This window comes from Ascaphus truei, chromosome 8 (assembly GCF_040206685.1).
Source record: "Ascaphus truei isolate aAscTru1 chromosome 8, aAscTru1.hap1, whole genome shotgun sequence".
Classification (NCBI taxonomy): Eukaryota; Metazoa; Chordata; class Amphibia; order Anura; family Ascaphidae; genus Ascaphus; species Ascaphus truei.
Window position 1 is genome coordinate 26,198,832 of NC_134490.1, and position 14,460 is coordinate 26,213,291.

At 40.3% G+C, this 14,460-nt stretch overlaps 1 protein-coding gene across 1 annotated transcript in view; it reads right to left on the bottom strand.

The window, feature by feature from the left end:
• The window catches only part of DNA2 (DNA replication helicase/nuclease 2), a 42,556-nt gene that overhangs the window by 23,356 nt on the left and 4,740 nt on the right, over positions 1-14,460 (bottom strand). The window contains exons 2-10 of the mRNA XM_075610889.1: positions 11,834-12,001; positions 9,381-9,567; positions 7,992-8,137; positions 5,984-6,112; positions 4,831-5,050; positions 3,399-3,516; positions 2,541-2,706; positions 1,539-1,733; positions 465-695 (exon numbers count right to left, since the gene is read on the bottom strand). Of these exons, the coding sequence (XP_075467004.1) occupies positions 465-695; positions 1,539-1,733; positions 2,541-2,706; positions 3,399-3,516; positions 4,831-5,050; positions 5,984-6,112; positions 7,992-8,137; positions 9,381-9,567; positions 11,834-12,001 (1,560 nt within the window). The remainder of the gene's footprint in view (positions 1-464; positions 696-1,538; positions 1,734-2,540; positions 2,707-3,398; positions 3,517-4,830; positions 5,051-5,983; positions 6,113-7,991; positions 8,138-9,380; positions 9,568-11,833; positions 12,002-14,460) is intronic.

Genomic DNA, 14,460 nt, shown 5'->3' on the forward strand with positions numbered 1-14,460 from the left:
TTCTCAATGTTTCGGCTCCCTACGGAGCCTTTATCAAAGTGCTCTTGATAAAGGCTCCATCGGGAGTCGAAACGTTGAGAAATAAATTTCACCTTTGGATCTTGCAAATGTGAGTGCCTGCTTTTCTGGACTGTATAATATTAATATATATATATATTTATGGGGGGTGGGGGGAGAAGAAATATTCATGGTGAGATTGGTGTGATGGGTTCAAGCAGCAATCGCTATTATAACAGAGTACGTCACTGTACTTTTATATGTTTTCTAGGGAAGATTGTTCACCGCTCAGCAGGACCAGCTAACAGTAGAGGTAGACTCTCCTTTTCCGTTCGCGCCATCAGGGAGATGTGTCGACACTGCTACTCAAGCAATCGTGGTTGTGATCCCAGAATCCCAATGGCACTGTGATGCCGAGAAGACTTCCAGCATCGAATTAGTTAAGCTAAATTTGTAAAATACTCTACCTGTCCAAAAGGCAAGTGATGTGATCCATGCCTACTTCTTTGATGTAGCCAGCACATAGGGCGAGAGACTTCTTTTCTTCTCCACTTACTACAACTCTGTCCCCTACCATCAGGTTTGTTCCGGGAATATTACCGCCTATGCGTTGAAAGTAATGTAGGTGCTGCCCATCAGAGACGGCTTCCACAGGGCCTGTTCTAATGAGATTCCCAACACATTGTCCATCTGCTTCTCTGAAACAAAAGCCAACACAAAATCAGCTCTAGTTTTTATCCAAGAAAAACAAAACCACAAATATTGATTCATTCTGTTGTGGCCTTCTCTGCTTTGGAAATACATACGATTTACATTGGGTGCAGTTTCCCCCAGCTGATTTGTTTTCAAGATTTCTTTACCATTGTATAACATAGGATGTCAATTTCCCCCCTCTATTTTTGCCCTGCGCACTATTTTTATTTAAACGTGTGTTTTATCCCTAGGGCAAAAAAAAAGAAGCTGAAATTAAATTGATTGTTAATCTCCTCTTCCATGTTGTGGCATCGCTGGGCTTCAAAGCAACCTCATCCGAGAAGCTCACCAGAAGAGATAAAAGTGAGCTCTGTGCTTACTAGTGGGAAGACGTGCCATGTTATGAGGTATTTCCAGGACAAACTTTACATTCGTACATTAGGTTATCTTTTACGCAACCAACAAGAGTACTTTATAGATGAAATGAACGTGTCCTCATGTCGGTCCCATAAACAGTATCACAACCTACAATGAGTCTACACTTCTCTAGGTCAAATACAGCTACAAGAATATTGAACTACAGGGCAACATACTTATACAATTTTGTTAGACATGCATTCATGTCGTTTTAATCAATTAAACATAGCATTATTTCACTTTGGTCCTGGGTAGAAATGCATCTTTAACCCTTTAGGTGACAAAAATGCTGTGGTACCAGAGTACGGTGGATATTACGGTTAGAGGATCATAGAAGTGTTAGTGCAATCAATCACATGGTCTGACCCACGCCTGACATCAGTGGTGCTAAAAAGGCATGATGTTCAGTGAAAGCTACCGAACAATCATACCTTTCAGAGGCAGACATCATCCAAATATTTCTGCGTCCCATTTTTGATTCTTTTAATTGTGCCTCTAATGAGCACATCAGGTACCAAAGGCTGAAGTATTGTAGATGTGCTTCTTTCAAATGTTCGGTCTCCTTCTCAACAACTGGGACCATCTCAGGTGGAATGTAAGAATGTGCACTCTGCTGTTCTACAGATCTGTAAAAACAAAAAAAAGGGTCAAAACGGGTTTTAGATTGCTCTCTGCTCCTCCCACGTAAAAGATACAAATAATATGGTCCTTTTCCATAAGATTGGTCTCCCCAAGTTCAAAATCAGACAGGCCACATTTTCAAGATGTCATTAGTGAACATTGAATTATTGGAATTTATTTTATTTACATTTATTTTTTAATTAAAAATGACGCATCACCAAGACAACCAGGTATGCGTTGCCCTGAAAATCTGAGCTGGTGATTGCTCATCGCCATCATGAAAAAGCAAATTGAAATCAGCAACACTTGCTCATTTTAAATGGTTTAAATTAAGTGACCTAATGTTGCAAGACCAAATTTCCTGCCTGACTTACTTTGCCAAAAACAAAACAAAAAAACATTTGACGTACCCCCAGATATAGTCACACACCAATCTCTGAATGGACTATCAAATAATTGAAAACATGAAGTACGAAACCAAAGACCATACACAACACAGCTCAGGAAATATATCTCCCATGAACCATTCATACAGATAAATCAACGTCACAATTGCATACGTTTCAAATGCCGAGTAGCACACAGTGTGTGTAGTTCAGGTTTGCGGAATATCCCTGCTTCAGCACAGGTGGCTCAATCAGTAGCAACGTCATTATGACTGAACCACCTGTGCTGAAGCAGGGATATCCCCAATACATGGCCACCCATGCTCTAGAGAAAATCTGCATTAGTCAGATTAGCACGGGCAGCAGGAATGAACATGTGTACTTCAATGATCTTTAGTGACGGTGAAAATACTAAGTGAGGCTTACCTGCTGTAAAGGGCACAGTTTCGCACCTGAGAGCAGAATTTGCAGGCTTGTCTATCATCAATTATTGCCGGCAAAGAGGCAAGTTTAATCGCCTTACTTCCGTTATCTGATTTATGTACCACATTTGTCAAGTAAAATGATAACTCATTTCTTATTTTCAATAGTTCTGTGTAAAAAAATTAAAATAAAATAAATTACATTAAATATTTTGAATGTAGCCTCAACATAGTAACTCCAGGGAATACAACTGGATAATTACAGGCAAGCCAAGCCCTGCCTGCAGTGTCTGGCTAATGCTGGGTCAGGATAACGATCTGAATACAATATTTAATGAGTAAACATAATAAAAGCCTACAGCCACTCCCACCATGTGTGCAATACCAAGCATCTGGAAAATCCACTGCAAATTATACATTTATACCTTACAAGTGGTAGATCAACCATGCTTTTGCTCCATTACATAGACAGATGTGGCAGTTTTTTCATTTATCCAAACGGTGTGTATATTATACAGTGCAATGTCTATTCACACACACTTTCATATATCTCTAAAGACTGCTTGGTAAATATGGGCCTAAGTGTCCGTTACAATGTTCATTATTGTGATCAGACGTAAGGGGAAAGCACATCTGAACCCGGAAACTTCTTTAGGTAAGATAACAGTGATCCTTCCTAGGACGATCCCTTATTCAGGTATGTGTTAGAAATAAAAGCACATGTATTAGAGAGGAACTGCTGCTTGAAGATCTGTATCTATACAATGCTTGTGTCAGCCACAAAAATAAATAGTCACCCCCTTTACTCCCCTTCCTGCTCTAAAAAGAAGTTTGGATTGTGTACAGATGTGGAGAACTTTACCTCTTCTGTCCATATGATTTCCTGGCACAGGGTACATAGTCCCAGTCTTTAGATAGAGAAGAAAACCCGCTTCTGGATCTGCCCTTCTTTCCTGACTTAAGAGTGTGTACAAAATAACCTGGACAAAGCAATAAAAGGACAATTACATTTCTCTTTTATCACAACACACCTCTTCGTGTACTGGGGTGTGTATCAAGGGTCATATGAAGACATTATTGAATCTGCTGTGAAACCATCTTCTCCTTAATTGTGATGTTGCAAGCTTACAGCTTCCTTAACAAGATGACTGCTGCTTCACAGCCCGGTAAATGGGAGCCTAAGACGTTGGCACTAAGTGCGTTGATTTTATGTTGTGTCCCTTTGAATTACCACATCAAGCTGCTTTGTGTCAGTGAGAGCGATTTGGGGATGGTTCACTGGAATAGTTAGGGGTAGAAGCTTAGCCCGTGCAATATTATTATACATACAGTATGAGTGTCAATTAATTCCACCAGGTCTGAGGTGGCTTTAAATCTGCGTAGAAGAACTCTGCATTATATATGGTGCTCTTGTTGCAAGAAAACATTTTTCCAAAATGTCTCCCCCTAATAGAACCCTTTTTTACATGCATTTTCTGTAAAACTTCCCCTAGTTATATTAAGCTGATAGTACTGTATATGCAAGCCTTGGTTAAGGAAGTATCCTGCATGCTGTAAAATGTGGTCATTGGTCACATTACACTAGTGTCACCGTCCAAGGTTTACCGGCTATGACAGAGAATCAGTTATCCATCAGCCCCGAGAAAAAGGCTTCCAGAAAAGTGGCTCCTTGCCTTGGGGGCTTTTAAATGGGTAACAAAGGGAATGGAGACAAAAAAATTGGTGTATTTTATACAGTTGTGTCCTTCCCATCCTGTGCTCACCACTGACTTCTCTTCCCACCAGCAGGTTAATGGGGTAAGCGGAGGAGCAGATGTGAGAGTTCTCTCCATCAGGATTCTTATTTGACGGAGCAGATGTATATACACATTAAGGCTTCCAGGGAACGAAGAAGCAGTATGTAAACTATATAGTGCACTGTTCAAGTTACAAAAAGTAGCAGAAGAGTTACACAGATAAGCGCTTTCCCCTTTATTGCATGTTATTATCTAGGACAGTGGTTCCCAACTCAAGAACCCCACAACAGGTCCGGTTTTAAGGATGCCCCTTCTTCAGCAAAGGTGTTCAGTCAAAATGACAGCTAATGACAACCACCTGTGCTCAAGCAGGGGCATCCTTAAAACCAGACCTGTTGGGGGTTCTTGATAACTGGAGTTGGGATCCGATGATGTTCTAGGACTCCACATTTAATAAAGTACTTTATCTGAAAATTGTTCGAACCAAATATCACTATGCGATACCTCAATGCTACAGTGTATCTACATGGAGGAACATTCATCGCACTAAAAACGTACCTGACTTCTGTGTTCTATAGAGTTCGATTCTCTGCCAGTTTTAAGCTCCAGAGGCATAATTTTAAAATGGGTTTTGGACTTCCGGTGTATTTTTATGCCAGTCGTTACATCAATCTTGCCCTTCAGACCGAATCTCGGGGACCAAATGTTTTCTTCGATATCCAGAAACTCTGACACTTCAATGGCACACGCTCCGTCTTCTCGATCCCCATCACTTGGTCTGACAATGCACGACAACAGAACGGTCTTACTTAGAGGTGACAAACATCTCAATAATATAATTGCACTCATATCTTTAAATGCTATAAAATGAAGTGCTACAAAATACATCGGATTTGATGACAAAAAGAACAAATAACCAATTCTTTCACACTTGGAAGAGAGTAGGAAAGTTTTAAAATCTCTTGATATAGATATATCTATACCATACATTTTAAGTTATGGTGAGTGAAAAAGGCGACAAAAATCCTCCACCGTTAGCATATAGCCAATAAAGAATATCACTTGTGAGCACATTCACATATCTTAGACAGATCTGCACCCCTGCATTTCAACCATTATCACTTCGCATACAGTGCTCCCACTGCAGCAAGGGATTCTGGGAAATGACATGCAAATGAGCACACGTGTCGCCTTTTGCCTGGAATATCCAATCACATGGGCTCCATGTGAATGGATATTCCAGGCAAAAGGTGACACATTGCATGCTCATTTGCATGTCATTTCCCAGAATCCCTTGCTGCAGTGGGAGCACTTTATATATCTATAGATAGATATCCTAATCTAGGAGTTATAGATTTTACAGATGAGCTCTTCATATCTATATCTATATGTAGAAGGAATTGCTGCTTTAAAACATTACATTTCAAAGAAAAATAAGAGCAACCATACTCTGTCTGTGATTTAATATGCAAACTAAATTTAATTGGAGGACTTCTACAAAAGAGCAAATTTTTTTAACAATTTTTTCTAAAAAGAAAAAAGTCCTGAAGAAATTGTGCTTGAAGTACAATTACCACTTTCTAACGACTTTCCATTTTCCCGTTATATGGAGTTTTGGTTAATACATTCCAGAACGTGCATTATCTGCATATATGGCACAAACCTACCGACAACAGGAAGCACAATTACTCAAACTGGAAAACATCCTTACAGTTTAAGTGTCACTCGATGTTGTTTGGGACGAGAAGGCGTCATAAAGTCGCTAGCCCACTTGCTAAATGATGGAAGATATTCCTGCACTTCTTGCATAATGTCGGCTAGATTTAAATTTAACTGATACCTGGAAAAAGAGAAACATTCATTGAACGGATCTTTATTACAGTAACAATGTCTGTGCAAACCAACGTGGGCACCTGATTTCAGAACATTTTAATTTGTTTTCCCTCGTGTTTTGCAGTGAAAACAACTTCGCACATAGAGATGTAAATAGAATTTGGTGATCACAACTCTGGCTACAAGGCTCAGGATAGAGATTTTCCCGAGGTCACAAGGAAATAGCACTGGGATTGCAATTCCCTTACGTTTTCCCCCACTTGGGAAGTGCACGGCCTATAGCAAAAACATCCTCGTCAGTGTGGGGAGAAGTGGGGTTATGGGCGCATCGGACTATATTGAACAGGGTATGTCAGAAAGACGGGGATGCACATCAAGGTGCTTGAGAAAAGCAGACAAGCCACAAATTGGCATCTTCATTTATCCCAAACAAGGAGCATTGGCAGAAAAAAAAAAGGATCAAAATACCACATTTACCAAATTGTTTGTCTTAAATGCACTATAATATCCATGAACCTGTCTGTACCTAATTGATGTGCTCAGTTACTACTGTTTAGTAAATTTGGGTCCAAGTCTTTAAAGTTGACAAAAGTTATGAAATTCTGACTTTTTTGCATTTATAACGAACTTAAAGAAGCAAAATCAAGGATTCTTATTTACTTTGTGAACTGGGGATGGGTTTGCATGACCCTGAGCTAAAGTGCTTTCCTCCCAGCCTACAGGAACCTCCCAGTCCCACAATATTAAACTTTTAAAAATGTTGGCGGTATACAAAGAAAACTACAAATATGGCAACGGGTCACCCATTAAAAAGTCACAACATCATCCTTCCAATGACATTGCAGCTGGACCAAAGTTGACCCCAACTGCCATTTTGTTCTCCCGAGCAAGTATTTTTACTTGGAAGTTTTTTAAAGTTTTCAGGAACGCTGTTCGGCTCACTGGGATCCTAATAAAAGGAATGGGGCAGCGGCTTAGGGGATTGACGTCCATATATTTTCCAAATGGTTTCTATTAAGACAGTTACAACACGAGCTGTGTATAGCGTTGCGCTATACCAGTCTGACAGCAGTATCGCAAGAGTAAACAAAGAAAATATGTCCATATTAATATTGTGATATTAAAAATTAAATATCAGTCAGGCATCAGCAGATGACATCGCAACTTTCTATTGGTGACACCGCAGCCGTGTGTGTGTGTGTGTGTGTGTGTACATACATATTTTTATTAAAAACACCATGCCCAATTTGGAGGTTATTGATGATTTAGTCCCGTTCTAACACAAATATGTTATTGAGGGGTAACAATAGGTGTTTTATTTATCTTAAAGTTGCCATTTATTTAAAAAAAAAACACACAGGTGTCTAATGTTACAATTAAATACAAGTCAAGGTTTATTATAAGTTGTTTCCTTTCTTGCTTCAAAAATGAAAGTAGGGGGCTCCTCCTGCAACTGCACCCAAGCCTTGAAGGACCCCTTATTGCCCAGATATTTCATTATTATTATTATTTATTTTACATTTGCCAAGAAAAACAAAAATGCCTGCGGGGTCAGCCAATCAGACGCTGCAATGTTATCTCACATAATAAGGTCATGACGTTCTATTGGACGCCAGAGTGAGGCTGACCCGTGTGTCATGTCTCTCTCAGACAAGGATTATTGTAGGGAATTTCAAAGGTACTCTCAAGTATCAGGAGTCTACTGTAGATACTTGGAGCGCTGCAGTTCACGCCCGGGGAACCCTGGTCTTAAATAAGGGGGGAAAAAAAGGGAATAGTTCTAGGATTCTCAAATAACATTTTTGAACACAGTATTAAAAAACAAAAAGAGGAACTCCATCTTACCCTGAAAAAGAAAGTTTGGATCTATTTGTGATCACACTTACATTTCTTTCAGATACTTTGGGCCATGGACAGTGTAAAGAGCAAGTTCTTGCAAGTCTTCTTTGGCAAACCCACGAGTTGTTGCTTTTTGAAAAATCTCATGGAGTATTGTACCTAGCAGCATTTGACGCGATCCTTTGTCACATACCTACAATGGACATTAAATACATATAAATGTGTCAGTGATGCATCAATCCATGGACAGTCCCATCAAATGCTCTGGGAACCATAGAAAATCCCGGTACTCTACAAATACATTCATTACATTTCCTTCTTTGGAATTCTCAGATTTGTGGTAGATTGGGAGAACTTCTAATGGGCCAACAGGACCGTTCATCATAAGTATAGTCTTCCGAGGTGTAGTGGATTGTAATATTCCTGCCAAAATATGTAAATAAGCAAGCCCTCTTTCACACTTGCTGAGCAGTGAGGTTTTAAAAGTTCTTCCAGTATAATTTAATCTGAAGAATTTGATTGGTCCATGTAGCGGGGTGGGGAGAGATTGGGCTCAAACTTACTGAATTGGAGCATCCCTCTGTGGACATCTATTTCCCAACAGCCCTCTTACACCAGTCAATGATTTACAAGCAGAAAGAAGAAGTGCAAAAGGTTCATGTCAGCAGGGAAGGGTCAGAACGTCTTTACGTGGTCCCGCAGTACAGCAACAGATCCCATATGCAGAGTTCTTATATCAGTCTCAGTTATCACAGCACATCAGGAGCTGAGAAATTAGCTCTGCAGCTCCAGGTGAGCTGGAGTCCAGCCCCAGACAGTCTACCTGTATATAGAAGGGGTAAGGGTTTCATTCTACATCAGTCCCCTACGAGGTACCACAACCTACAAAGAATCTCCATTTCTCCAGGACCAATACGACTAGTACAGAGGTGGCAAACTCCAGTCCTCAAGGGTCACCAAAGGTCAGGTTTCCAGGCTATCCCTGCTTCACCCCATGTACTAATACAATGTTGAAGTGCGAGTTAATGTATTAAGGGCCTGCTGCCTTTTGACCGTTAGAGAAGAAAAGCTTTTATTTGAACCACTTTTTGCCTGCAATATATTGCAAAGAGTGTCAATACACGAGTGCTTTTTCTGAAAGATATATTTAACAAAACACTGTTAAAAGATCGGTACTGCAGTGCTAATTAGTTAACCTCTCCTATGTAGACATGTTCCTTTGCACACGTTAAAAAAGATTTCCCCTCCAATTCCTTATCGCACAGACACATGAACCAGCGACAGAAAAAACAAGGAAAAAATATAAAAGTTACGAACGTACTGTAACCCCCATTTTAGTTATTGTGCGGTTTCCAGGCCAACAGAAGTCATAGAAATCAAAGGATCTGAATATGTACAGTAAATGAATCACAGTGAAACCAACGCTCGATACTGACCCTAAATTTCTCACTTAACACCGATCTCCGCAAACATCGGATGCCATTTGCGATGCTTGTGCCAGATATCAGCAAATCAGGGAATAAAATAAGGTATCCAGATTGTCTGTCTATTGTCCATGTATTCTCCAATGTGGACTTGCCCTCTAAATGAATGACATCTCCGGTTTTTATACGAAGAGTTACCCTACGTAGTAGGGAGGGGGAAAAAAAGGGGGGGTATTGTTACAATGCATATTACCCTGAGAGAAGAACCATTAATTTTATTATGCTACTTTTACCTTACCCAAGGTACAAAAACATTTAAAAGGTTCGTTCTCACGCAGCTGGCCAGACACCAACCTTTTGTAAACGATTTTGTAAACGATTAAACAATTACATTTCCTAATACAAACTTAACAGTGCTAAAGGCAAAGATTTGGACTGGTGTCTCTGGAAAACGACTGGACTCTTTTTTGATTATTTTATAGATATGTATACCTTTCTTAGTATATTATACACACAGTCATTACTTTTCATGAAAACATTTACATTAGTGTTTCTTAATTGGGGAGTATTTAGAAGGATAGGGATGCCTCGCTCAAAACCTTTGTGTTTGATAAATGGTTTCGGTCGCGTGCTGCCAGGGATAAATACTTAGACAAAAGGGATGCGTGTGTAAAGAGCACACACAAAGATCCCCACTAGGGCGCACCACAGACCTGAGTTGAATTAAATCATGGTCCTTTAGTGCGCAGACACATACAACATATAAAAGTTTATTGAATCACTAATTAAAAACTATAAAATAATGAAGTCCCTAGTGCTACTATAGTGCCAGTACCTACTTAAAGGCTCTGTGTCAGACCAGGAGGTATATACGCAACCCAGATGAAGTCGCAGTAGGCGACGAAACGGACGTCACGTCGGGTTTTTAATGCTATGGTGTACATTGGTGATATAGTATGAAGCTGTCCTAGTGTAATATACTTTCAGCAAGGACCTATAGGGGTTATATGTTAATGTGCTACTGTTCCGGTCTCCAGACTTATTAGATCCTACGAGCGGTGATATCCACGTGACAATCCCAAGTCGCGCGTTTAAACAAATGATATACCGCCCGAGCACAACAGGTTATAATTATAAATCTGATTACTCAAGATTGTCTGGGCAATATTATGATCAAGGGTACAATGCACAGAAGCTGCCCATATGCCACAACAATTACAGCGCTATGATTATGTAAACAGCTAACATCTGCTGGTGTCTCAGCAGGCTTCATCTAACCTATAGCTGACATAGTCCCAAACCACATTGTCTACCAGGGACCCACTCAGCAATAAAGAACTTTTCACATAAGGCTCAATTATTGAATCAAACGCTGTATACAAATACATTTCCAGCTGCACTGGATATATATGTCTGCCATATGAAGCACCTGTATGTATATGAACAACATACTGATAGTAGTATGATGCAGTCACTGTCTACTATTTGTGACACGTAGGGCTACCCTTTATATACTTACCCACCCATACATATGTGGAGTCTGACTACTAGACATTGCGCAGAGACTATTTAAGAGCATAATTTGACTGAACTTGCAAGTGAAGTGGGTTTAGTCTCAGTACATTTCATGGTGCACTATAAAGAGTGCTACTATTAATTGGGTAACCCTTTGATTCCAGACACACGGATGAACTGGATAGAATCTATATAGATTGGACATACATACCTATGCATCTTTCCATCTATGTGGAACTACTATCTTTACGAACGTAGTCACATTGGTTACTATAGCCTTAGGTGCAACGTGCATACATGTGACTATTAACACCATCTCTATCACAGTTAGGTGTTCATGAGCAAGCATATATCCACCACAGGGCATCACTATACCCGATGACTAATTGCACTACCAACACATTAGTCACCATTTCCCCCTTGCTTGAGACCCTGCATATCCACTCCAAACACGAGGTGAAGGGATGTAGCAGGCATCTCTACACGAAGCATCAATTCTAGATCTATCTCCTCTTATAAACTTAGGGTCAATACATAGGTATATTAATACCTCACCCAGGGAATTATCAAAGAGGAGTCGATTCTTATAAGGGTGAAACGCAAGAGTCAATTATGTACTATCCCCGTATATACCTCCTGGTCTGACACAGAGCCTTTAAGTAGGTACTGGCACTATAGTAGCACTAGGGACTTCATTATTTTAGTTTTTAATTAGTGATTCAATAAACTTTTATTTGTTGTATGTGTCTGCGCACTAAAGGACCATGATTTAATTCAACTCAGGTCTGTGGTGCGCCCTAGTGGGGATCTTTGTGTGTGCTCTTTACACACGCATCCCTGTTGTGTAATTGGGGAGTAGCCTGAAACAACCCATTTATCTAACCCAACTGAGCTACGGAATATGCTCTCGTGTAGTGTAGCATCCAACCTAATGTATAGTGCTGTATTACCAGTCATCTTTTAAGATGCACAGTTCTGTATCTTCACATTTTTGGGAAGCTGTAATAGTCAGATGTTTCTCCTCTCCATTGCGATATACTTCTTTCACATCCAACACACAGTATCGGTTATTGAGGCCCGTACTCAGTTTTGTTCCTGGGATTATTCTTTTTGGGGGTCTACAAAAAAACAAAAAAGTGAACGTTTCAATTCTATGATTTTTGCCATGACAATTAACCCAACGTTTACTTTATCTCAAGATATTTTTTTTACGTGCAAATTCGCAACCAAATAAAACAAGTACAGTACCACTTATTTTCATCACTGGGGTCATAAAGCTGCAGTTCTAGCTGCCGTTTAATTATTTTTTTTCTTTCTCCAATTCAATATGTGCATTAATACAATCTGCACACTAACAAGTGATTAGCTAAGTTGCCGATTGATCCTCTTCTCTGTAATTGATCACCGAATCGGGGGTTATTTAATTCACTGTTAGGGCTGCACAAAAGTACCCAGGATGCAAAGTTCTCTGTGGAAGATCATGTGACCAGGCAGTCACTAGATACAATTGGTGCACTGCTAGAGAGGGCAGGGCTAAGAACCCAGAGCCCGTCTCAGAAGAGGAAGGGGGAGTGACTTTGTAAATGGTTTCTATAGAAACAAAAATGTTTGCTACATTAGATTACATTAAAAATGTCTTTAACAATCGTTTTTTTTAAATGCTACAAGTATTTTCTCATAGTACAGAACTGATTAAAAAAAAAAAACACATGTAGGATATTGTTTGAACTGCAGCTTTAATAATTGATCTTACAAAACATATGAACCCATATTTAGTAAGCCGTTCTATTCCATAATACACCTTATGGCCCATTAACTTCAATGGGCAGTAAGGAGTCCTCTGTCGCCAGTAATGTTTTATGGAACAGCACTGCTTAATAAATATGGGCTACAATAATATAATTACATTTTAACAACGTAGCAACGTGATGTCACATGACCCCGCACGTTATTTGACGTCGGGGCCGAGCCGAATGGGGGGGCGCAAGGCGCCGAGCAGGCAAGGGTGCGCACAGGGAAAAGTTTGCGCACCTTTGCCTTAGCATACAGTGCTTCCACTGCAGCCGGGGAGGGGGGCGGAAGAGCAGAGGGCAAGAAAAAGGGGGTGAGGATGTCACGGGAGAACAGGACAGTACACCTTTATAACCAGGATAATTTCATTGAGAAGAACCAAAGAGTAAAACAAATTGTGATTTATTTCGTGGAAACAGACATACACACAATGAGTTACAAATAGCAGGAAGAAAACACACTTACTTGGACCTGGGATACAAAACTAGACTCTCCTAAGCGCAGGGAATCATCACAGTTGCAAAACAGGACAGAAAATATCCAGGCAGCTTTCTGCTGAAGCCCCTTTTCTTTCTTGCTGCAGACTGAAACTGGACACTTAGCATCTGAGAATCTTAGATGACTTACTTAGAACTCACTGAAAACTTGGAACACTCTCTGGAACACTTGGGAACACTCTCTGGAACACTTGGGGACACTCTCTGGAACACTTGGGGACACTCTCTGGAACACTTGGGGACACTCTCTGGAACACTTGGGGACACTCTCTGGAACACTTGGGGACACTCTCTGGAACACTTGGGGACACTCTCTGGAACACTTGGGGACACTCTCTGGGCTGGCTACTAACTTTTTTATATCCTTTCCAAAGCCAGCCCCGCAGCATTACCGCCAGCGTGGGATCTTTACTGCTAGTCACTCAGCTCTTTGCCAGTCTTGTGTAGCCAAGCACCTGGAGCTTCAACAGGGCACAGGGGCATGTGCGAGAACCGCCATCTTGCCTACTTGTTATGCAGAGCCCCCCGCAGGGCTTTGTGCCTCCACGTCTAGGAAGGCAACTACTGGCCGGACCGGCCTGTATTCATCCCAGGACGTGGGTACTTCACTCAGCCATCCTGTCCAGATGGCTTTCATGTACAGGCCAAGGGCAGACTTAATGACACCACACTGGTAGCCCATAAGACCCCTCAGAGTCCAAACAGTGAAAGACCCAGCTAAGGTTTCAATGTACAAGCATTCTATATTCTAAAACCAGTTTAATAAAATATACTTTATACATTTTCTTATTAATATGTCCTAAGTCTTTTGGTGTGAGAGATAGAGTGAAAATGTGATCTGTTTCATCCCCACTAGCCATATCCCTTATTTTCTGCAAACTTAAAATTTATTTTTATATTAATAAAAGCTTCAGTCTTATACATGACTGGAGCAACCCCATAAACCCTATACCAGGGTTAGAGTGGTCTGGGCATGAACTGGGCATCCCCCCTTATACATCAAAAGTGTCTACAAGAGTTAATTTTGGAGTTCATATCTCTGGATGTTTTATTTCTATCTTTAATCATGGATGCATTCTGAATATCTGGATTAACATTCTGATTTATCTCTTCAAACAGGTATGTGTCATTGAGCTGCATTCTACCAACCAGAGAAATGAAGATTTAATTGGCTTTTGGGGTATGTTTGTGAGCCGACTCCCATCAATTGAGAGAATTAACTATTCTATTCTATTAATAGTTAATCTAATGAACTATTTTGTATGTCTGTGAGTTGATTAGACAAACCC